Source organism: Acanthochromis polyacanthus, chromosome 18 (assembly GCF_021347895.1).
Source record: "Acanthochromis polyacanthus isolate Apoly-LR-REF ecotype Palm Island chromosome 18, KAUST_Apoly_ChrSc, whole genome shotgun sequence".
Classification (NCBI taxonomy): Eukaryota; Metazoa; Chordata; class Actinopteri; family Pomacentridae; genus Acanthochromis; species Acanthochromis polyacanthus.
Genome location: NC_067130.1, coordinates 18299937 through 18325020, shown reverse-complemented (window position 1 = coordinate 18325020; position 25084 = coordinate 18299937). Strand labels below are relative to the sequence as shown.

The 25084-nt window shown below is 41.4% G+C and overlaps 1 protein-coding gene across 2 annotated transcripts in view; it reads left to right on the top strand.

The window, feature by feature from the left end:
* The window catches only part of pde8b (phosphodiesterase 8B), a 106418-nt gene that overhangs the window by 10778 nt on the left and 70556 nt on the right, over positions 1-25084 (top strand). Inside the window, exon 1 of one of the 2 annotated variants that reach the window (XM_022208211.2) lies at positions 2078-3307. The exons of the other annotated variant lie outside the window; for it this stretch is intronic. Coding sequence (XP_022063903.1) covers positions 3026-3307 — 282 coding nt within the window. The 5' untranslated portion in view covers positions 2078-3025. Of the gene's footprint in view, positions 1-2077; positions 3308-25084 lie in introns of those variants that run through there. 2 annotated transcript variants of the gene reach the window in all.

The following is a 25084-nucleotide window of genomic DNA, read 5'->3' as shown; positions in this document are numbered from 1 at the left end:
GCAGATTTTGCTATATAATGAACTTTTAGTTGACCAATAAGTTCCTTAAGCCTAAATTATATAGGACCAGGACCGTTTGTAATATATTATTGCAAATAGTCCTGTTCATTTCTACCATGTTCTAGAAAGTTACATCAGACTATAAACTGAGAACAGCTGATGCAGCAGTTTTTGTTGTCAAAGGGAAATCATGGCAGAAACCAAAGAGCTCAGTGAGCTTTTAGAGTCCATCACTTGACAAGAGCTGCTCATTTTGGCTGCTCACATGACAGTAAAAAGTTATAAAACTACACTACCGTTCAAAAGTTTGGGGTCACTTAGATATGTCCTTATTTTTGAAAGAAAAGCAGTTTTTTTCATTGAAGATAACCTTAAGTTAATCAGAAATACACTCCAGACATTATTACTGTGGTAAATGACTATTCTAGCTGCAAACGCCTGATTTTTAACATAATATCATAGGGGTACAGAGGAACATTTCCAGGAACCATCACTCCTGTGTTCTAATGCTACACTGTGTTAGCTAATAGCATTGGAAGGCTAATTGATGGTTAGAAAACCCTTGTGCAATTTTGTTAGCGCATGAATGAAAGTGTGAGTTTTCATGGAAAACATGAAATTGTCTGGGTGACCTCAAACTTTTGAACAATAGTGTATATTAAAGTGTTTTGAAATGCCAGTGGCCACAAAGTACAAGGAGGTTCATACTGTGAAGAATGTCAAAGGACGTGGTAGGAAGACAATAGTGACTCCTGCACTGTAAAGAATGGTAAAGGCCAAGAAGAATTCAAAGGTCACCATCAACATCATCCTGATGAATCTAAGCAACATTTGAATCAGACACTGAACAAGGCTGAACTCCATGAATGAAGACCAAGCAGGAGGTCACTTCTTTGAGAGACAGAAAAACTGGACAAAAGTTGAAGCCTTTGGTCATCAGTTCTGTGGTCTGATGAGATGAAAATTCAGTTGTTTGGACATAGAGACAAATGAAAAGTGGTGCATTAAACCCCAACAGCATCATCTATCTAATGCTTTGGGATTGTTTTCAAATCAGTAGACCTGTCAACCTTGTCAAAGGAAACGTCACCATGAAAGAAGAGGACAACATTAAGATTCTGGAGGAAAACATCAGAATGCAGAAAAACTTCTCCTGGGGCAGCACTGGAACAAGACAATGATGTGAAACACACAAAGTGGTGAAGAATTAGTAAACAGAAAACAATATGAAGATGTTGGAGCGACTCAGTCAACATCCATTCAGAATCTGTGGAGGAACTGAAGACCAGAGTCATGAGGAAATGTTTAACCTCAAGTACCTGGAGATAATCAGAAACAAGAGTGGAACAAAAAGACAACTGAAATAACTTCATGATTCAAGTGGAGGCAAATCATGTGAAGGCTTTGCTGTTGCTAATGAAAATTAAACCATCTTTGGTTTATGTTGTTTCCAAGCAGAAGAAACCTTTTAGTCGAATAAAAATTCATTATAAAGCAAGATTTCTCACAGTTCCGAATAATTTTGGGCTTCCCTGTAAAGAATTCATTAAAAAGTAACCTTGCTCTATTTTATAAATCCTGTATTATAAGTACCTGGTACCACAATGCACTAATAATAGATTATTGCTATTACAGTTTTTAATTACCAATTAATCATGTACCTCATTTTTCAAGCAAAACTTTCTTTAGTTACAGCTTCTCATGTGTGAGAATTTCTGCTTTTTCTTCATCTTAGAGGCTGGTATTGATACTTGTAGACTAAAGAATGTGTTGATTAACTGAGGAAACCATCCATCTGTCATCTATATACTGCTCATTAGGATCGCGGCTGGCTGGAGTCTATCCCAGCTGACTTAGGGTGAAGGCAGGGGACACTCTGGACAGGTGACCAGTCTATCACAGGGCTACATACAGAGGCAATCACACTCACATCCACACCTATGGGCAATTTCGAAACACCAATTATAACCTCAGTGTGTTTTTGGACTGTGGAACCAGCAGAAAACCCACGCATGCACAGGGAATACATGCAAACTTCATGCAGAAAGATTCAAGGAAGACCAGGACATGACCAGGGATCTTCTGAAGTGCTAACCACCGAGCCACTGTGCAGCCCCTGAGCAAACCAAATCATTAATTTAAAAAAATAAGTATCACCTGTGATCTTTACCAGCTCAAACCATCAGTTTGAATCACCTGTTTTTAACTTATCAGGACTATAGAAGACCAAATGTCAAAGCTCCCCCTACACCTTTCAATAACACACACACACACACTCAACATCGTGTCATGACACTGTGAAGTTGGAGGGTAAGAGCAGGCCCAGGCTGCAAGTGATTTTTCATTAAGCCTCAATCCCTTTTATAGTGTAGTTTTGTGTCTAATTCAGCAGAGCCAGTTTTTAACCGAGCCCTGGAGTCAGAGCAGGGCCTCAGGGGAGATCAAAGGGTCACACTGGAGAGCCTGAGCAGATATAATGTTGGTGTGATGGAGAGAGAGAGAGAGAGAGAGAGAGAGAGAGAGAGAGAGAGGGAGGAGAGACACTGACATGGACGCTGGCCAATGATCTGCGAGCTGAAGAACTGAAGTAGAGACACAGAGCAGATTTCATAAAGCCACTTTACTCTCCACAGGCCGAAAAATGCGAGCGAGCAGGAGGTGATGAGGAGCAGCCAGGTGGTTCAGTCCGGTTCTTCATCAGCCACTCCATAGATGCTGGTGGTGCAGGCCGGCAGCGGGGTGTCGATCCGAGCCTGGAAACACGTTCCGTCCTCAGCATGAAATCCAAGCTCCGACGATAGCGGAGGCTGAGGAGGAGAAGCGGACTGACGGGACGCATGAATTAAATAATCATCCGCACCTCCCGTTTCCCTCCCTTGATGTTCTCAGCCGGAGGTGTGCGGAGGAGAGCGCGATTCGCCCGGAGAGCCCAGAGCGGCTGGCAGCTGTGGACGGCTGGAAGGTGGTACCCAAGTGTCGCTGTTTATTATCTGGGATCTGACTCCGGAGGCGCGTCGCTGAGGTTATGGGCTGCGCTCCCAGTATCCACGTCTCTCAGAGCGGCGTGATCTACTGCCGAGACTCAGACGAATCCAACTCCCCCCACCAGACCACCACCATCTCTCAGGGCACCGCGGCCACGCTGCACGGGCTCTTCATCAAGACCGATGCGGCCGAGACCATCCCCTCCGTCATCACCTACCAGAGCCGGCACTCGCGCAACAACTCGCACCGGGATCGCAAGGAGAACAGCGGGGGACACATCCGCATCGAGGCCGAGACGCAGACCAGCCACACCAGCGTCAAGGTACGGTGCAGTGAGCCGGACGCGCTGTTCCTGGCGCAGGTCCACCGTCCTCACCGGGTCCTGGGTTAAAATGTTTTTTTTTTTTACCCACCGGCCTGCCTCCTCAAGTGCACGTGAAGGGGCCTTTGTTTTTGTTTGTTTGTTTGTTTGTGACCAGTGGAGGCCAAAGCCTGCAGGTCTGCTCAGTGGGCAGCCATCAGTGGTGATCATTTATTGCATCACACGTGATGAGAAGGTGGTTGTGTTATTGACAGCATGCAGGCTGCAAGATGCATGGAGTTATAGAGCAAGAGGCTGATCAGAATCCGTGCTTCACACTAAAAAAATTAAATGAAACTGCTCCAACTGGCAACACACATCTGAATAGGTTCATCCAGATGAAGTTGACAAGTCATATTAATGTCACAGGTTTAGGTTGGACGTGCTTGAATCGTGTGGTAGCTGTTCAAATGAGCTGCTGCAACTACAACTTGAAGTTTACAGTTTTTCCAACTTCAGTGCTGCTTTACCCACAAGCAAAATGCAAAACTTGGCTTCTTTCTTCCTTTTCTGTACTCTTTAATCATAGTGGGGGTTTAAAAAAAAACAGCTGGGCATGGACATCAAATTCACAATACTAAGAGAGAAGTAAACCTAATTTTTGCACTTTGGCTGATATTCAAATTCTAGTTTAAAAGGACAGAATGTAATTTCAAGTAGAAAGGAAAAATAAACAGGTCAGACACACCTTTTTTGGTGTATTAACAAAGATGTTTTGCACCATAAAGCATATGTACTGGACTGTACATAGTGCACCTACTTTTTAAGAGGCTGTTGCAACAGTAAATAAAACACTACTATGTATTGGTATGCAGATAAAGATAATTTAAAGTGATAAAGACAAATTGTGTATAATTCACTTAATTCATCATGTGTTTATACCATCTGTTTACGCAACCTCCTCCTTCAGTGTGTCCACAGGAGGAGTTATAATTGTCAACAAATACATTAATAAACACATTAGCCTGCTTACGAATGTGCTTTATAGCATGTTGTAAACCACAGATGAAAGTATTTAAGACCGGTAGCTCATCAGTCAGTGCCTCATTGTTAAACATAACATGGAGCTGGCATAAGAACTAAAATAAGACTTGCAGTGGTTTATCACACACTATTATATGTTTGAAAGCAGTTAAAGGACATTCTCGGTGTTTATTCGTTTCGGTTGCTGAGATTTCATCTTTTGCAGCACCCTGTACTCCAGTTTGTCCACAGGAAGAGTAATAACTGTGGACGAATACATTATTAAACTCTTATATCTGCTTACAAATGTACATTACAGTGGGGCATAAACCATTAGGAATGTTAAATAACTCTTCAGACTAACTTCCTGTACTCTTCCCAGAGCTCTTGACTTCCATCACTATCAGCTCTCTGCTGTGGGAGTATGTATAGTTTGAACATGTGCTACAAGTAACACTTATTTAAAAACTGTTGTTTATTTGTAAAAAAAAAAAAAAAAAAGTGAAAATGTAGCTTCATCTGGTTATGTCTTAAGCAGCAAGGGCCAAAAGTCAAAGAATCATCAAACATTAAAATAAGTTAAGTCCTGGATAGTTTCAGCCAACAACAGCTCTGCCCTGGAATTTAAAGAAGAAATATTCTCCTGTTGGCTTCCTGAAGTTTACTTCAAAGTGAAAAGCAAACTGCTGTGTTATGGGCTATTCATCTAATAAATAAATCATTAGGTCATGAAGTAAAACACAAGTTAGTCATTAAAGTTAATCGCTCATTTTGATCTTAGCGGGAGATGATGCAAGTAGAGTAGTTGACCTTTGACTTAAATGTATAATCCATTGTGCAAAAATCAGATTGTCTAATGACAAGTGTCCTCATCTCATTCTCAAAAACTTTTTTTTTTTTTTTTTAATTCAGGAACATGTTCTCCTCCTTCCTTGACAGATAAAGTGTGTGCACTTTAGGCTAATTATTATTTTTTGTCTAACTTTGCTTCCAAAGAACGCCATGAAAGAACTTTAGTAGGAGCTCCTAACGCCAAATAAATAGATGCTAATAACTGAAGTTAATGCATCAGATCCATGAGAACGTCTCGTCCTTGCTTCGCAGCTTTCACATCCTGCCATGTAGTCCGCGTGCTCTTTACTCGCTGATGGATCCCTCTCATGAGGAAGCATGTGAACAGATACTTCTTCATATTTATGATCGAACCCTAGAGGATATAGCTGTGTTTTCTTAACAAGTAGTGTAGCAGATGATCCTGTCATCAGACTCTCAGAGTACATTAACCCATTCAGGCCCAGATCAGACAAAGTGAGATAAGTCTGCCTCTTCTTAGCCAAACCTGTTGTGAAATGCAAACTGGCATTCTCTTACATACGTGGATCTGTCTTCTTAAAGTAGTTCCTAATTCTTTGTTGAACTTTTAAGATTTCTATGTGCTCTTAAACTCTCACTTTTTGCTTATTTTTACCATGACCTTGTGCTGTCTGGTCCAAACAGGGAAGATATCTGACACACTATGGCTCACTTCAGTGAATGAAATTTAACATCATCAGCAGCTGAATTTGTTGAAACGTACACTACCGTTCAAAAGTTCAAAAGTTTGGGGTCACCCAGGCAATTTCATGTTTCCCATGAATACTAACATAACTGCACAAGGGTTTTCCAATCATCAGTTCACCTTTCAACACCATTAGCTAACACAATGTAGCATTAGAACACAGGAGTGATGGTTGCTGGAAATGTTCCTCTGTACCTCTATGTTCCAGCTAGAATAGTCATTTACCACATTGCCTGAAGATTGTCTGCCACAGTGTCTGAACTGTATTTCTGATTAATTTAATGTTATCTTCATTGAAAAAAACTGCATTTCTTTCAAAAATAAGGACATTTTTACATGACCCCAAACGTTTGAACAGTAGCGTTTTACAGTATATTTTGAATTATCACCAGATACCAGAATCCATTAACAAAGATATTTACATTACAAAGTGATGCAGAAAAGGAACAAATTGGTGCACTGGAACCCACAAGAATGACCCCCATACCCCACACTTAGTGTCCACCCCAACCTTAAATTGACCCATCTATGCCCAAACACCTAAATCTGTGCACGTTGGGAGATTTAAAGTAGAACAATGACTCATATTTTTGGAAAATGACTTTTACTCTAACTACACATGCTTTGTGCATTTTTTACTGTATGTAAAGTCTTAATTTATAAGTGGCTAGTAACTGTAGCAGTTATGTAAATGAAGCCGACTAAAAAGAAAACTTTGTCACCCTGAACTGAAGTGAAAATAGAAAGCAGCATGAAACTGAACTACTTGCGCAAAGTACAAGTCGCTAAAAATCAGCCGTTTCCAGCTAGAACAGACATTGACCACATTAACAAAGTCTAGACTGGAATTCTGACTAATTTAATGTTATCTTCACTGACAAAAACAGACTTTTCTTTCAAGAATAAGGACATTTCTAAGTAACCCCAAACTTTTGAACAGTAGTGTATTTAGGACCAGCAGTTTAATATGTTTTATAGACTTGTGTGAGTTTGGTATTGACAGTGTGTGCTTGGAGTGTGTCGGTTTGTCAGCTGTTCCTCTGCCTCCCACAGTTACCCTCCATCACCGAGGACTGAGGGAGGATCAATGATACCATTTATTATTAAAACCATCTGCCTTACCCTGCAGGATCTTGATAATCTGCCATGATGTTGATCACGCTCCCATGTGTGTCTGTGTGTGTATGTGTGTGCATGTTTATATACACAAGTCATTTGTTTACCCCTCTGGTCAGTGCGGCAGGGAGCTGAACAGTCACATGTAAGGGAGCTGATTCTGGTGTCCTGTACAGACTTCCCCACAGGGCTCCCTGACTAGTGAGAAAATACGTTCGAGAGCATGAATTAGCTGTTTCTCACCATCCTCGCAGCCACCTCTCATTTAGACACACAAAAGTTCAACAATGCAGGTTCTGTGTTCAAAAAAGAAATGATCACACAAGCAAACCAAAGCCAGTTAACGCAGAACCTGACAGTAGCTTCACAGAAAGTGTCTGTAACCCTCTGAACTCCAAACAGTTTCTGGGCATTTCTTTGCTCCTGTCACATTTTTACTCATTTTTCACTGCAATATAAAGAACTCAGAAATGTTTTTTGTGCTGTATACCAAAGTCATAAAGCTATAAATACACCCCAGAAAAGAAAGACTAAAAGCTGAATTTCATCCATCCATTCTCTATACACCGCTTTATCCTCACTCGGGTCGCGGGGGGTGCTGGAGTCTATCCCAGCTGACTCCGGTGAAGGCAGGGGACACCCTGGACAGGTCACCAGTCTGTCACAGGGCTACATATACAGACAAACAATCACACTCACATTCACACCTACGGGCAATCTAGAGTGACCAATCAACCTCAGCTTATTTTTGGACTGTGGGAGGAAGCCGGAGTGCCCGGAGAAAACCCACGCATGCACAGGGAGAACATGCAAACTCCATGCAGAAAGATCCCAGGCCCAGGCCGGGATTGGAACCGAGAATCTTCTTGCTGCAAGGCGAAAGTGCTAACCACTACGCCACTGTGCAGCCCCTGAATTTCATATTTGTTATTTTTTTAGAAACAGTAAAAAAAAAAAAATCCTGGAATCAACTTGTTGTTTTTTTTAAATTTCCACAGGTGTTAACTAGAAAGGCACTCAGAGAGCACAGTAGCCAAGGCTATTCATTCCCTTATATGGCATTGTCAGAAATGCAACTTTTTTCTTTTTTTAAAATGCAGCATTTGTTTATTAATTACTAATGAAATCATGGCATCATAGAATGTAAACCTTTAATACAGATGTACCCACAAGCAAAAATGATATTGCGCTGAGCACAGGCACGTGTTATGCATGTGTATGTGATGTACAGATACCAAATCACGTGGCCTAAATGTGTTACGGCTGGCGGGAATTGATGGGACTCGGAAACACCGCCACAATTCACTCAATTGTTCCTTGTATCATTTCTGACGGATAAGTCCCGATAAGTCTGCAGTGGTCAATTTGTAGTAGGATCGCACTCATGTGGTCATCAGCAGGCAGCTGATGTAGTGTTCACTTGTTGTCATAGTTACTGTGACACCGTGACACTATCTCGCAATGATACAGAGATCTTAACCAATCTGTGGATCCAAACTGTAAGCCACATCACTGCCAAATTCTAATCACTTGATCCTTGTGTCATTTCTGACCTTTCCTAAAAATTGTGTCCAAATCCATGTGTCCGTTTTTGAGTAATGTGGCCAACAGACAGGCAGACAGATCGTCACTTAACTCCTGCCTCTTCCTTGGCAGAGTAATAATAGTCGGAAAAAAGTGGTGATGACTACATAATATAGATGTTTCACTTCTTACATTTTTACTTTGTTATCATACTTTTCTATCTGCTCTAGTTCAACACATCCGGCAGTGCATCTGAACACTCCCCTAATTTCTGTTGCGCCGCTTTTGGTCACAGCTGAACCACTCATGGCTTCAAGGTGGTGCCGAGGACCGGAGAATTTTTTTAAATTCAACAGAATCTGATCAGTGCCAAGGATTTATTTTTGGCCGTTTTTTTTTAAATGAAGCATGTACAATACATGATTCAGATGAAATATCGTGATTTTAAGTTTAGATTTGGTTAGCAGTTCAAGAAAAGCTTTCTGTCTTTTCAGTGTCTGGCTCTGATAACTGGTGTAATTTTGGCTTTTTTTTCAAGATACAGTAACATGCTTTCCACGCTGGCAGATTTTGGGACTCAGAGGGTTAAATGCTTTTCCTCTTTTGTTTATTCGCGCAAACAGAATTACACATATCTTTTGAGATTAGAAACAGGATGATAACATTAACAGTGTGCAGGATAAGTGATAAAATATGAGGCTTCCTGTAGAGATGAAAACATAAACTTGCAGGTTAGCAACAAGTAGCAACAAAAGAACAGTGTTATGGTGAGAAGACATGAACATGTGGTTGGAGATGCAGAGCAGATGAATAGATTTGCAGATCTAATAGACACTATGAAGTGACAGTGAGGGTTTGGGGTTCCAGAAAAGAAATTTGAGCATGTCTCTGCCCCAGGGTTGCTTTATTATGACTGACCATGCACTCCCTAAAACCCACTACCTAAAATACTGTGTCATACAAAGAATATAGAATTTAACTGTGCTGCAAAAAACTCCTGAAGAAAATGTGTAGCCACTAGAAGTTCTATGGCACTCAGACCTTAGATCCATTAGCCGTTGTTGCATATGCTCTCATGTTGTAATTTTGGTTTACACATCAGTTATGTAACTGTATATGCTAAAGCTCAGTGTCTGTAAAGCCCCTGTTCTTTATGATGTCTCAAAAACAAGGCCAGAGCACTTCAGGCAACAGTCCCTCATATGTTTACATAATCCTTCTCTCCACATACACTAACTCACATTATTGATCTTATTCACAGACACCAGTGATGCACAATGTCAGTATTATTCAGAGTAAACCGGTTACATCTGGAAAATCTTATTAATGTGTTCATGGTAAAGAAGCAGTCTTTACAGATTGAGCATGTTTGAATTGTTTTTTGTATGGACAATGGAAAAACGCCTTTAGAACACTTTGCTTATGTCTTCTTACACCATGCTTGTCTCCTAAAAATGACATTCTTATGCAACTATTTATTTACATTTTGAAAGAAATGGAAGACTTCCAGTTTGAAAGAGCCGCAAAGTCCACAAAAGAAGGCACCAAAACGACATGGGTTAGGAAGCGATCATGACTTGGGTAAAATACAACCCTTTTACAACATGTTTGAAGCATTGATTTTCAGTATTACCAAGGTGACAAGTCCTACTTCATCTGTTTTAAGACTGGTTGGCTGAATAGAAGCAACAGTGAAACTATATAATAAATGGCAAAGGTATGCTGACTGGGGCTGCACGGTGACTTGGTGGTTAGCGCTTTCACCTTGCAGCTAGAAGATCCCTGGTTTGGGGCCTTCCTGAGATCTTCCTGCATGGAGTTTGCATGTTCTCCCTGTGCATGCATGGGTTTTCACCAATACTCCAGCTTCCTCCCACAGTCCAAAAACATGCTCAGGTTTATTGGTAACTCTATATTGTCCATAGGTGTGAATGTGAGTGTGATTGTCTCTATATGTAGCCCTGTGATAGGCTGATGACCTGTCCAGGGTGTCCCATGCTTTCACCCTAAGTCAGGGGTCCCCAAGCTTTTTCCTGTGAGGGCCACATAACTTTTCCCTTCTCTGATGGGGGGCCGGGGTCAGTTTGTAACAGAAAATGTGTGACGATCGCAGGGGTGTCTAAACGTAAACATTTATTGTTTTCCAGAAAGCCACACAAAACCAAATATTAATAACCCTTTCCAGGATCCTCACAGAAAAATAAAGTCAGCAAATAAATAATAACACTATTATTTGTGAAATGAATAATAACCAAATAACCCTCTCTGGGTTCTTCACAGAAGAAAGGTCATGGAACATTAACTTTCTGTTGTGCCATGCACAATCTTAACAGGTAAAAGTTCAGCTTCGTTGTCAGAGCAGAATCTCTTACTTAAATGACTCATATGACCAATCTCTCAAAGTTCTTGTGTTCCTTTTATAATCCTTTTGTGTAGGTTCCAGTAGGCTTGTAGACTTCGCTGTTTGCAGCTCTCTCTGTCTCATCAACTTCCCTGTGAAAACGACACAGCAAGCAGGCTGAGAAACAGAATTAAGTGATACAGCACCTACACAGCACAATACATTTCACTACCAGTATGGTTGTGGAGATGGATTTTATCCCAGTAGATTTTATGATGATTATATTTGTTTATACTCATAATGACTCATTCAAGTCAGAAAAAAGAGCTTGCCTATGTGTGTTCATCAGTGTGAACTGTGGGCCTGCATCTGGCCGGTGAGGAGTTTATTGTCTGGTTCCATTCTAGTCACAGCCAGTCTCAAAAACTGATGCAGATCTTCATCTGTCAGTCTTGATCTCATCGGTCTTTTCAGGAGTTTCATGTGTGAAAAGGTTTGCTCGCAGATGTGCGTGCTGCCAAAAAATGTGGACATCTTCATTGCATGTTTTTTTATGTTAGGGTACGTGTCGTTTGGGAGGGCGGCATAGAAGTCAATGAGACTGTCGGGCTTGAATGCGTCTTTCAGAACATCACAGTTCTGTAACTCGGCCAACTCAAACTGATAAGAAGGCTGGGCTTCATTGATGTCGGCAACAAAGGGGTTCTGGAAAAGACAGATTTCCTTTGCATTAACGTGTAGTTCACGGAATCGCACACCGAACTCCGCCTTCAGCATTTCCAGTGCTTCCACACACTTTTCAGCTGGGAACGGGACTGCTGGGTTCTCTGCAGAGAGGTTTTGGGTAGCAGGGAGATGGATGAAGTTGTGCTTCAATGCGTCTGGTGATTGTACTCGCCGACAGACTCACGGCATTAAAGACATCTTTCCTCTCGGGACACACCTCCTCCGTGACAGCATTCAAACATTTCTTGACAAACTCTCCATCAGTGAAAGGTTTGTCGCTGCTTGCTATCAGTTGAGCAACCCGAAAGCTGGCTCGAACGGATGACTGATTCAACTGAGTTTGGCATACAAATGTGTTCTGCTGAGCTAACAGTCCACTTTTTTTAGCTTTGAGAGTTTGTCTTCTCTCATTTGGCCTTGCAAGCTATCATACTTGTCTTTGTGACGGGATTCATAGTGTCGGCGCAGATTGTATTCTTTGAATACCGCCACCGTCTCTTGACAGATGAGACAAACAGCCTTTTCTTTGCATTGAACAAAAAAAATAATCCTTTGTCCACTGCAGGTTAAATACCCCACATTCTGAATCAATTTTTCTCTTACCTAATCTTTTCACCATTGTTCTGTTCTATTTGATAGGGTGAGTCTAGGATTTTTTTCTGGGAGGGGGAAGGGGTATTTTTCTGGTATTGCTCAAGGGGCCGGGCCAAATGTGGAGACGGGCCGTATCCGGCCTGCGGGCCGTAGTTTGGGGACCCCTGCCCTAAGTCAACTGGGATAGAAGCACTGCTGTAACCTTCTGTGTCACAAACAAACATAAACCAGCAGAAAATAAGTTTCCATCAAAATGCAACTGAGAATAAAGTTTAGTAACTTTAATAACATACCTTTTTGGGATGTACAGCTGACAGTTGTGTATAAGCTCAATACACACGAAGCCCGTATCCTTTATGATTTCCTTAAAAACAAGGCCAGAGTGCTGCTGTATAGAGCCCGACCAATATATCAGTTCTCTGATATCATCAACTGATATTCGTCTGCCACACATATCAGACGTCGGATTCAGCATATTTTTGTGTTTTTTTTTTATATGTTTAGGTTTTGTTTGTTTGTTTGTACAGCACATAATGTAGAAAAATATGTTTGGGATCATTTAGAATTTGTGTCATCTCATAGTTTGTCCAGCAGAGCAGCTCTGACTCCATTCGTTACGATACACTCCACACTGAGCAGCACATGTAGCAGAGTACATATCACAGCTGAGCAGAGGTGATGCAAAGTCATTTGGTGTCTTCACAGTAATCTGTTTACTACTCTGTGAAATACGATGCCGGAAAGTTAATCAACAATGATCCCACTATTACCCAAACATGCACTACCGTTCAGAAGTTTGGCGTCACCCAGTCAATTTCGTGTTTTCCATGGAAACTCACAGTTTTATTCATGTGCTAACATAATTGCACAAGTGTTTTCATCAACTAGCCTTTCAACACTATTAGCTAACACAATGTAGCATTAGAACACAGGAGTGATGGTTGCTGGAAATATTCCTCTGTACCCCTATGGAGATATTCCATTAAAAATAAGCCGTTTCCAGCTTGAATAGTCATTTACCACATTAACAATGTCTAGACTGATTAATTTAAAGCTGTCTTCATTGAAAAAAATGTTTTTCTTTTAAAAATAAGGACATTTCCAAGTGACTCCAAGCTTTTTTATGGTAGTATATACACAAATAAATTTAAGTAATATTAGCTGATTTGTCAATATTTTAATCTTTTTACAGTGAAAAAAAATCTGTATCAACATCGACCGAAGAATCCAATATCAGTCAGGTCTTCTTCTGTTTATGTAACCTCATTCACCATATAATGTGACTCGGATTGTTGAAACTAATCGCACACATCACTGTTGCTGTGCATAACATTGGATGGTATGTGATGTACGTATTCTTTGTAAGCTCATGAACTGGGGCTACATCCACAGTAAGCTGAGTATATCTGGGAAATTTTCTTCTACTTTTTATACTATACTTTTCACCATTATCAAAACGCAGCACACCTGGCTCAGGCCCTGACAGCACTTTGTCTGCTGTGCCATGCATAGACAGTCCTTCTGTGGACTATAAATAGCAGCATTTGTGTGGAAGTTATCAGCATTTGTCTTTATCGATGTAACGTCTTATTGTCAGTTAATGTTTCTGTACTGACAATAGCACTGTCAACAGTGAGCGTTTACAGCAACACAGAGTTTTTGCTGCTTTTCCTAACATTTAACCACTGTGTGTTTGGGGGGGGTCTGTAAGAGACAACCTCAGAGTATAAATGTAAATAGGTGTGCTTTTATACCCTATTCTCTGATTTACCCTCTGTGTGGTCATACTCTGAGTGTGGATGTAAGGGGGGGAATGTCATCATGGAAAATAGTTTCAGTGTTGGACTGGGATAACTGTTTACACACAACGAAGTTCCTGTAGGTGTGTGTTTACATGTTATCTCATTGAAGCATAGTCGGAATTTTTATTAAGCATAGTCATGTTTCCATGTTCCTTTTTGGTCTAGTACAGATGAATGAGTTGTAACAGGGGTTTGGACAAGTGACTCACATCTAAGACTGTAGATTTGAATTTATAAATGTAACAGAGTTTGGATCTCAGCCTGCTTCACTTAAGCTTTTTTGTAGAAATTGCAAATAAAACAGTTGGAAAATTGGAAAAACAGGTTCTTTTTCCTTTCAGTGTGTACTGCAGCTGATCGTATGCCTACAGTTGGAACACAATACTTTTTCATAAGTTTTGACTGTCTTGCTTTTACACTGCCTGTCCAAAAAAAAAAAAGTTGCCACCTGGATTGAACCCTTTAAAGCACAACATGGGGCAAAAGTGATCCGAAATCGATGGCAAGTAGGTACGTCTTGGCCCACATAAATGGGTAAGAGCCTTCCATTGGATAATTACTGCAGTGATGGATATGTTTCAGCTGTAACAACTTATTTAACCCTAGCTGAGCTTCTCATTTCTACAATTTCATTTAGCATTTCTTCGACAACCATGTCAAAAGACATATCCCGTGGTTGTGGAAAAGTTGTTAATCTGTTTCAGAAGGGTCAAATTACTGGCCTGCTTCAAGCAAAGAAAATACCTAAGCAGATTGGTAAAAGTGCTGAAATCGTCTTATGAACCATCCAATGCGCCATTAAAACCTGAAAGGATAGTGGTGAACCATCGTCTTCGAGGAACAAATGTGGTCTGATGAGTCCAGATTTACCCTGTTCCAAAGCGATAGACGCATCAAGGTAAGAAGAGAGGCAGATGACAGGTTGTACTCATTATGTCTAGTGCCTACAAGCCTGTGGGGGTTAGGGTTATGATCTGGGGCGGCTGCAGTCAGGTCCAGGTTCAGCAATGTTATGTGCCCAAAGAATGAGCTCTGTTGACTACCAACATGTACTAAAAAATTCCATCAATGGAGTTTTTCTTCTCTGATGGCATGGGCATATTCCAAGCTGATGATGCCAGGATTCACAAGGTTCACATTGAGAATGAGTGGATCAGGGAGCATGAGACGTCATTTTCACACATGGATTGGCCTTCCCAGAGTCCAGACCTCAGCCCCACTGAGAATCTTTGGGATGTGCTGGAGAAGACTGAGCGCAGCGATCCGACTCTCCCATCATCAATACAAGATCTTGGCCGAAAATTAGCGCGACTCTGGACAGAAATAAATGCTGTGACTTTGCAGAAGCTTGTCGAAGCGATGCCATGGCAAATGTGTGCTGTTCTCAAAACTGAAAGTGGTCCAATGAAATATTAGAGTGTGTGACATTTTTTTTGTTTTTTGGATGAGCAGTGTATATCGGTCCAAATTTGCAGTGTGAAGTCACCTGTCTGTGAGCTCTCAGTGGCTCCAGTTTGTTACTCAAATGAGGCATTATTACGAACGTGCTCAAAGAATTGTAGGTCGGAATGAGAAGAAAAGCATTATGGCTTGCACACTGCAAAATGAGACCAGATGTATTATTGACATATGTATTGGGGCATTGTAAGCCTTTTTCTGGTGAGCTATAGAGTATGGTCGTATCAGTACGCCCTCCTTTACTGGTCCCCACTCTTCAGTCAGCATTTGTTTGTTTTTTGACCAATACTGGATATTCGACACTAATTCTTACGTCATTATTTGAGAGTTTAGATAATGAAACACTTCTAAAAGGTACACTGTCAATCACATTTGTGTAGCAGCTTTTTGTAGCTGTCTGCAGCACAGTGGTGCACTGAGCTAAATACAAACATAAAATGCCATGCTAGGGTTTAGGACACATAATGCTTACCCTGTTAAACTCTCTGGTTCATTATTTCAAATACTGTGCAAATTTTTTGAATTATTCAAAGTGATGTTAAAACCAATTATAAATGAGATGGTGTTTCATTTGTGTAAACATTTTTGTGGTTATAAAAAAAAAGGAAAATGCTTTTATTTCTGTCAAAAACAGAGACTCATTGCCTTTACTGTACGTGGAGCAAGTATACTTACTGTTGTGTGTAGTCATCACCCCAAAGGCTCGTTCTGAGCTAGCAACAACCCTGCTTTGTCTCGCATCATAGTTAAATGAATGTTTTGAGGTTTTGAACAGTTGGTCTGATGAAATAGGGCGCTTCTTTCATTATTTTGTGCTTAAGGAAATTGTGGTGTGTGGTTGTTGATAAACGGCAGAAATAACTGACTGATCAGTTGTTCATAAAAAATTATTATTAGCTGTAGCCCCATTTGATATTGTAAAAAATGTGTAAATTAAAGCATACTGGCATGGAAGAAAACAGAACCAAGCTTTGTTTTACCTTTTTAATGCATCTATGTGATGTTTTTTATATGCTAAAAGACACATCATGAGCGTTAATAAGCATTCAAAGTCATGACTGAGTGTTTCAACTTTGAAACTGTGTTGTAATGATGACAGTCTCCAAAACACAGATTCAGATTTCTGTGTTTGTATGAAAAACCTTGCAGGGTCACACCTTCTGTAGCATTTTTCTCCTTCTTCTTCATTCCAGCTCAAACATTTATGGCAGAATCTCTCCAAGGTTACAACTGGCCATTGTGTAGTGTGGAATAATTTTACAGTGTTTGAACAGAGTTGTAGGCGAGCTGGTGTGCTGGAGCTGCAGTCAATAGAGACGGATGGGTAGACAGAGAGGCAAAGACTTTGTAGATTTGTACATTTTAAAAGAAGCATGTAGGCCTTTTCAGGAGATGAAGGGATTGTTTCCTCGATCTTATGTGTAACATTAGTACACAGACATGAGCTTAATCAGCAAACAGAAACACACTATAAGCAAGTACTTTCCTCTATAGTTTGGTATTACTGGTAGTGTGAGCATAAAATTTGAAGGTTGCTGTCAAGAACTTTGCTCACATGACAGAGCTGAGCTATGTCAAAATATCATTTGATCAGTGTGAGTACCATTGACTGCACGCTGTGGACAGAAGTCTAACAGATAAGACGGATAACTGCAGCAGTGTGCAGACGGAGGCCGACCTCAAGCGCTCCAGAAGGCCACCTGCACTGCAGATAAGATGAGGCCTTGTCACAAGGGCCGTAATTCATAGGAACTCCAAGGCCTGCTGTTAACAATGATGAGGGACATAATGTGATGAAAGCCGACCGCTGGGTATTTATCTGGCAACATACGAAATAAAACCATATTTTATTTGGTTCAGATAAAAATGACATAATGCACGGGATCAGAAGAGATTTTGCCTCATTTTGAAGGACACAATAACATCATTCTGTATCACTTCTGATTTCTAAACTGTCAGACTGAGGTAAGCCTTTCATAAGGTCAAGTCTGGATGAGAAATACTTTGTCACTTGCTGAAAGCTATGAGACTTTGGCACATGAGTGTAAACACATCTTTCTGTTCTCTAGCCATAATGTAAACTAACTGGTCATCTTTATGATCTAACATCATTTTAAACAGTTGAAAACACCTTCAAAGGATTACATTAAACACGCTGTAACTTTGTTAGGTTTATTGTATTCTGAAGAATAAACTGTTCTGCTATATGTGCATTTAAAGTGAGGAGGTGGCTTTCACAATGAGCGCAGTGTTTAATCTGTATCATTACAATGTGTATACACTACATGCAATGACATGATATACCTGAACCTCAGTAAGCAATTAAGAGTTGATTTGTACAGCACCTTTCAAAGCCAACACTGTAATGTGCTTTACAAAAACAAAGGCAATAGGATTAGCTGAAACGACTTCAAGATGTGAGCAGCTGCAAAGCAAGAAAAGCAGTTAGCAAGTAGTTGAAGATGTAAATGAGGTATTCAAACTGAAAGGCGGGTTTTTGTAGAGGTAAAGGGCATGGAGGGAGAGATGTGGGGTAAATTAAGAAGTGTTTGTAGTTTTGTGCACTGAAAAGCATGAATATAAACACAAACGTGTATGATAACTCGGTTTCAAATCAAGAATTTTAAATAGTGCAGTTATCAAGTTCTCAAGGCTGCAATTTACTTTTAACAGTTGTAAACAATGTTTACATACACTTGTAAATACTATTTTTATCAAGCAGACTTGAGTTTCCAGTGACTCCTTTTACTCGTTTGTCAGATTTATTACAAGTTTTCAGGAAATATGATAAAATCTGCTTGGTCAAAAAATGTACATACACCAATTCTAATAATTTTTTTAAGTGCCATTTGGCCATTTTCACCTCAGTTAAAGAGAAAAGCAGTCCAAATAAACTTGTTGGCTTCCTGACTTGGTTCTTCAGTTCATAGGTTCTCGATGGGGATTCGAACTCCGAACTCTTGGAAGGTTGATGTAAAACTTTCATTCTAGCCTGATTTAGCTATTTCTCTACCACTTTTGATGTGTGTTTGTAGTCCTCTGGCTGATGATTTTAGGTTATCCTGAAGAATGTGAAAGTAATCCTCCTTCTTACTTATACAATTTACTTTGTGTAAAGTACCAGTTCCTCTGGCACAAAACGGCCCACAGCATAATACTACCACCACCATGCTTAATGGTAGGTTTGTTGTTCTTGGGGTTAAAGGTTAAAGGCCTCACCTTCTATCCTCCAAACATGTTTCTGGTCATTGTGGCCCAATAGCTCAATTCCAGAAGGTCTTTTCTTTGTCCATGTGATCATCAGCAAACTTCTATCACCTCTAAACGAATGACTTCCTTCTTTCATCACAGCCTGTCAGCCCTGATGATGGAAAACACTGGACACTGACACCTCTGTTCCGACAGTTGCTAATTCATTGCAGAGCTTCTTGGTGGTCATTCTTGGTTGACCTTTGACCTTCCAGACCAGTTGTCTCTCAGCAGCAGGTGTTAGCTTGTGTTTTCTTCCTGATCTTGGCAGTGGCACAACTGTACCATGCACTTTATATTTACAGTACAAACAGCTGTTTGTACACATGGTTTTAGTGCCTGTAGCTGCTTTCAAATGGCTCCAAGTAACTTTCCTGGCTTCTTTAAATCAGTGATTTACTTTTTCAGAGTTCCTCAGAGCTTCCCACTGTAAAGTTTGTGGTTGAGTTTCATGAGTGTAGCATAATGACTCAATTTAAATTCCCTCAGAGAAGTCAGTAACTGAAGTTATTTGTTATGAATCGTGAGACGTTAAGGGGCCATCCCACTAAGAAATCGATTAACACAAATTTCTACATCACCAAAGTCATTCTATGTGTATTTCCGACCTAGCAGATTTTCTTATCTCCAGAAGTCCTTTAATAAATTTATGAAAGAACCAAAATGTGAGTGTTTTTTGTGATAAAGTTTCAGTGATTCCATCATAGAAAATTAGGATGGATAGGAGTCATTAGAACTTAAGATGGCCATGATATACATGGTATCTGTTCCAGTCTATGTAAACTTTTGTGTACACCTTTACATATTTTTAATTGTTACACTACTGGTCAAAAGTTTTGAGACACTCAAAAAATTCTCATTCAAATAAATGACAGCCTGTCTCAAAACTTTTGACCAGTAGTGTACTTTATTTAGCCTGATTGCAGAATGTGCAATACTTACACACTGCTCCTGAGAGATGAATGACCTACTCATTTCAATGTCAGAAACTGTTTGCAGAAGGTACTATTATTTTCTTATTGGAGTTATTTTAACCTTTATCATCATTACTTACTTATTTGGTGTCTCATGTGGTAATGATTCAGAGTATGCTTTAAATTTAATAGCCAATAAGTTTTGAACTGAAGCTTTACAAAAAATGCAATTTGCATTATCTGTTAGAAATACTGCAATTAGACATTTTCTTTAAATCGTTCAAAGACAGACACATTAAACAAATTTTTAAATTTGCTGAACTTACACATTACACATTAGATATTTATCAACCTAAATTGATACATCAATGTCCATGAATGTTCTTACAGATTATACAAATCTTCAGGACTGGCAGTTCACTTTGAAAACCCGTAGAAGAAAATAAAATGATATTTGTTGCATTGTGGGAAAAACAGGCTCCAGTGTTTATGAGCTTGATCTTTACTACAGATTCAACATTAGGATTTTAGATGTACTGGGGAGTGCAGAATTTATTTTTATTTTTTACAGAATCAGGTGCAACCAGATTTTCAAATCAAGCATTAGAATTAAGTGATTTTGATAACGTATCTTGATTTTAAACTTAAATTTGGTTCATTTTCCTGATGGTACCACACGCTACAGATTACTAGTTGAAGGACTGCCAGAAATCTATAATCCCCTTTTTTCCTTCGGTTTTAAAAATATGATAAGTCGTGTAGTTTTTGCTTAAATTTTTTCCTTTATAAGGAAAGCATGCTTGTAAACCTGCTGGAGGTTTGGAGGCTCAGAGGGTCAATGGAATGATCATTGTAGTTATAGTTTCTATATTAAATGAATCAGGAAAACAGTCTTGTTAATGTGGTAAATGACTCTTTTAGCAGGAAACAGATAATTTTTAATGGAATATCCTAATAGCAGTACAGAGGAACATTTCCAGCAACCATCAGTCATTGTGTTAGCTAATCGTGCTGAAAAATCTACCTGATGATTAGAAAACTCTTGCACAGTTATGTTAGCATATGAATGAAAGTGTGAGTTTTCATGGAAAACATAAAACTGTGTGGGTGACTCTAATCCGTCTATCTTTATTGTGTTCATAATATACTTTGTAATGGATGTGACTTGTTCCAGTAGCCATGCTATGCCCCAGCTAGATGATTAAAGTACAATTTCACAAATTTGATATTCTTACCAAATAAAAATTACCAGTGTCTGTCACTGTGGCTTGGTTTCCTCATTATTCTATTCACCTATCTCCTTTGTCCAACTTTCTACTCCAATGTTTTACATCTATTCACCCTTTCCATCTTATTTCTCTCTTTCTGTCTTTCATTGCCTGCCTCTTGGCTGTCTACATCTGCCTCTCCATCAATCTTGTTTCTACCACTCCATTTACCTCTCAGAGGCTTTTGCTGTGTAATCCACCCAAAATCCTCCTTCACTCGCTGCCCCTCCTGTCATTCCATGAGGATTTTGTCACCCACTTTAAGAAGAGAAGGTGTCCAGTGTCAGCTTCTCCCAGCACTCCCTCCATCATCTCCTAACTCCAAAGACTGATCCCCCCCCCCAAACTGTTCTCTCAGCAGTGATTACTGAACTGTCCCCTCTTCCGCTGCTTTCCTTCCTGCCCTGTTTCACATCTGGTTGTGTCGTCTTCAAGTAAAACAAAATTACTCATTTTCAAGTCAACCCTCAATCCCACCGATATATTTGGAGTCTGTGCTTCATGTTGCCACCAACACACTCAACAGTGATTCAGTCTACTCAGTCCTTTGACACTAAACCACCAGATGCTCTTGGTCTTTGTTACAAACTGTCACGGGTCATCTCTGACTGGGTTGATCTCATTTCTTTGTCCTGTTGGACCACACCATGGTTGCTCACAGTGATTCCTGCTCAGCTTTCCAACAATGGTTTGTTGCTCAGACACAAATAATGGTGATGTGGGGACCACATGCTGGTGACAGCACAAGGTTGCAAATTTTCAATCATCAACAAACTGCTTTCGGTAAACTGATTGTATTGTTTGGCTTCTTGAGCACTTTTCGGTGTCATACAGCCTCTACTATTTAAATAGAAGATGGCGCCGCGGATGGCAGCCTCGGTACTGCGCTCTCTTGTACTTTATGTGTTTTGTGTTTTTTGCTTAGTTTTCTGCTCCCCTCCACTAGTCAGATATACCAGGGAGAAACTCTTAAACATTGGCGCATGTGCCTGTAAAACTTTTGTACTGGTTTTCTTCGAACCAGAAAGTTTTGCAGAGATTTTGGTCGGAGGAGCAGCAGTTCTGTACAGGATTAGACGGAGACGCCGTCGTGGGAAACGCGCAGGAGCGCTCGTCAGACTGAGACAGCGGAGACTGCGGACCGCGCTCCCGGCGATTCACCTGGCGAATGTCCACTCGCTGGCAAATAAGATGGATGAACTGCTGCTCCTTAACAGAAAAAACACGGACTTTTGCAGATCTGCCGCTCTGTGCTTCACGGAGACCTGGCTCAGCGAGTACATCCCGGACACCTCACTCCACCTCCCAGGCTTCCACCTGAACCGGGTGGACCGCACGGAGCTGTCCGGGAAAACGAGGGGTGGCGGAATCTGCTTTTATGTGAACGAAGGTTGGTGTATGGACGTCACAGTGCTAGAAAAGTCGTGCAGCCCTCATTTAGAAAGCCTTTTTATAAACTGTAAACCTTTTTATTTACCGCGGGAGTTCTCCTCGTTCATGCTGGTGGGAGTTTACATCCATCCTCAGGCCTGTGTCACTGAGGCCTTACAGCAGCTGGCTGACCAGATAAGGAACGTGGAGCAACAACATCCAGACTCCCTGCTCATCATACTAGGGGACTTCAACAGAGCAAACCTCAGCCACGAACTGCCAAATTACAGACAGTACATCAAGTGTCCCACCAGGGACGCAAACATACTGGACCACTGCTACACAACTTTAAAGGACGCCTATCGCTCTGTTCCCCGGGCAGCATTGGGACTCTCTGATCACTGCCTGGTTCATCTCATCCCGACCTACAGGCAGAAACTAAAATCTGCCAAGCCTGTGGTAAAGACTGTGAGGAGATGGACCACTGAGGCAAAGCTGGAGCTACAGGCCTGCTTTGACTGCACTAATTGGAGTATTTTTGATGCTGCAACCACTGATCTGCACGAACTGACCGACACTGTGACATCCTACATCAGTTTCTGTGAGGAGATGTGTGTACCAACCAAAACCTTCCTCACTTACAATAACAACAAACCCTGGTTTTCACCAAAGCTCAGGCAGCTTTGTCGAGCAAAGGAGGAGGCCTACAGAAGTGGGGACAGGATCCTGTACAACCAGGCCAGGAACACACTGACTCAGGAGATCAGAGTAGCTAAGAGGAGCTACACTGAGAAGCTGAAAAACAACTTTTCAGCAAACAACCCAGCGTCAGTGTGGAGGAGCCTGGAGACCATCACAAATTACAGGAGACCCTCCCCCCACACTGCAGGGAGCCATCACCTCGCCGAGGAGCTCAATGGGTTTTATTGCAGGTTTGAAAGGCCATCTTTCTCACCTCTCACCCACCCCAACAACACCACCTCACAACTGTTCACACCTCCTGCCACCCCTTCCCTGCACCCTGCTGACCCCTCACCCGCACTCAGGATCTGTGAGGAGGACGTGTGTTGGCTATTTCAGAGACAGAAGATCAGGAAGGCACCAGGGCCAGACGGTGTGTCTCCCTCCTGCCTGAAAGTCTGCGCTGACCAGCTGACACCCATCTTCAAGCAGATCTTCAACAGATCTCTGGAGATGTGTGAAGTCCCCTCCTGCTTCAAATGCTCCACCATCATCCCAGTCCCCAAGAAATCCTCCATCACAGGACTAAATGACTACAGGCCCGTCGCCCTGACATCTGTGGTCATGAAATCTTTTGAGAGACTGGTGTTGGCCCACCTGAAGGACATCACAGGCCCCCTGCTGGACCCCCTGCAGTTTGCCTACAGGGCAAACAGGTGAGTGGATGATGCAGTCAACATGGGACTACACTACATCCTGGATCACCTTGACTCCCCAGGGACTTATGCAAGGATCCTGTTTGTGGACTTCAGTTCGGTGTTTAACACCATCATCCCGGACATCCTCCACTCCAAACTCCTCCAGCTCACTGTGCCATCCTCTACCTGTGAGTGGATCACAGACTTCCTGACAGACAGGAGGCAGCAGGTGAGATTGGGGAGCATCACATCCAACACCCGAACAAACAGCACTGGCGCCCCCCAGGGGTGTGTGCTCTCCCCACTGCTCTTCTCCCTCTATACCAACGACTGAACCTCAGGTGACCCAAGCGTGACGCTCTTAAAGTTTGCAGACGACACAACTGTCATCGGCCTAATCCGAGACGGTGATGAGTCTGCGTACAGACGAGAAGTGGAACAGCTGGTTCTCTGGTGTGGTCGGAACAACCTGGAGCTGAACACGCTCAAGACTGTGGAGATGACAGTGGATTTCAGAAGGAGCCCCCCTGTGCTGCCCCCCTCTCCATTCACAACAACACGGTGTCTGCTGTGGAAAGTTTCAGGTTCCTGGGTTCCACAATCTCCCAGGACCTGAAGTGGTAGTCCAACATCGACACCATCAGGAAAAAGGCACAGCAGAGGATGTACTTCCTGCGCCAACTGAGGAAGTTCAACCTGCCACAGGAGCTGCTGATCCAGTTCTACACCGCCATCATCCAGTCTGTCCTCTGCACTTCCATCACTGTGTGGTTTGGATCAGCCACCAAGCAGGACAGGCACAGACTGCAACGGACAGTCAGGACTGCAGAAAAAATCATCGGTGCCAGCCTGCCCTCCATTCAGGACTTGTACATGTCCAGAGTCAGGAAAAGGGCAGGCAACATCACTGCATATCCGTCACACCCTGGACATAACCTGTTTCACCTCCTCCCCTCCGGCAGGCGCTACAGAGTTCTGTACGCCACCAGACACATGAACAGTTTCTTTCCACAGGCTGTTGCTCTGATGAACATTTGAAACCAGTCACAGTCTGAATCATGAACATAAACATCCATAACCTCAACAAACAGTCCTATAAACAATAAAATTATAACTAGAAATGCACCATTTCCACTGATCACTTTAAACTAAGTTTTTTATGTTGTTATGCCATGTCATGTCATGTCATGTTATGTCATGTTATGTTATGTTATGTTATGTTATGTTATGTTATGTTATGTTACGTTACGTTACGTTACGTTACGTTATGTTAAATCTTCTTATTACGTAATGTTAAAGTTATGTTAGTATTTTTTTTTGTTACAAAATTTATGTTTATTATTTGAATTTCTATTTGTCTTGTACAAGAGGGTACTGTAAAATACCGGAGTCAAATTCCTTGTATGTGCTCACATATTTGGCAAATAAAAGTGATTCTGATTCTGATTCTGATTCTGACCCTCTACATGTATGCC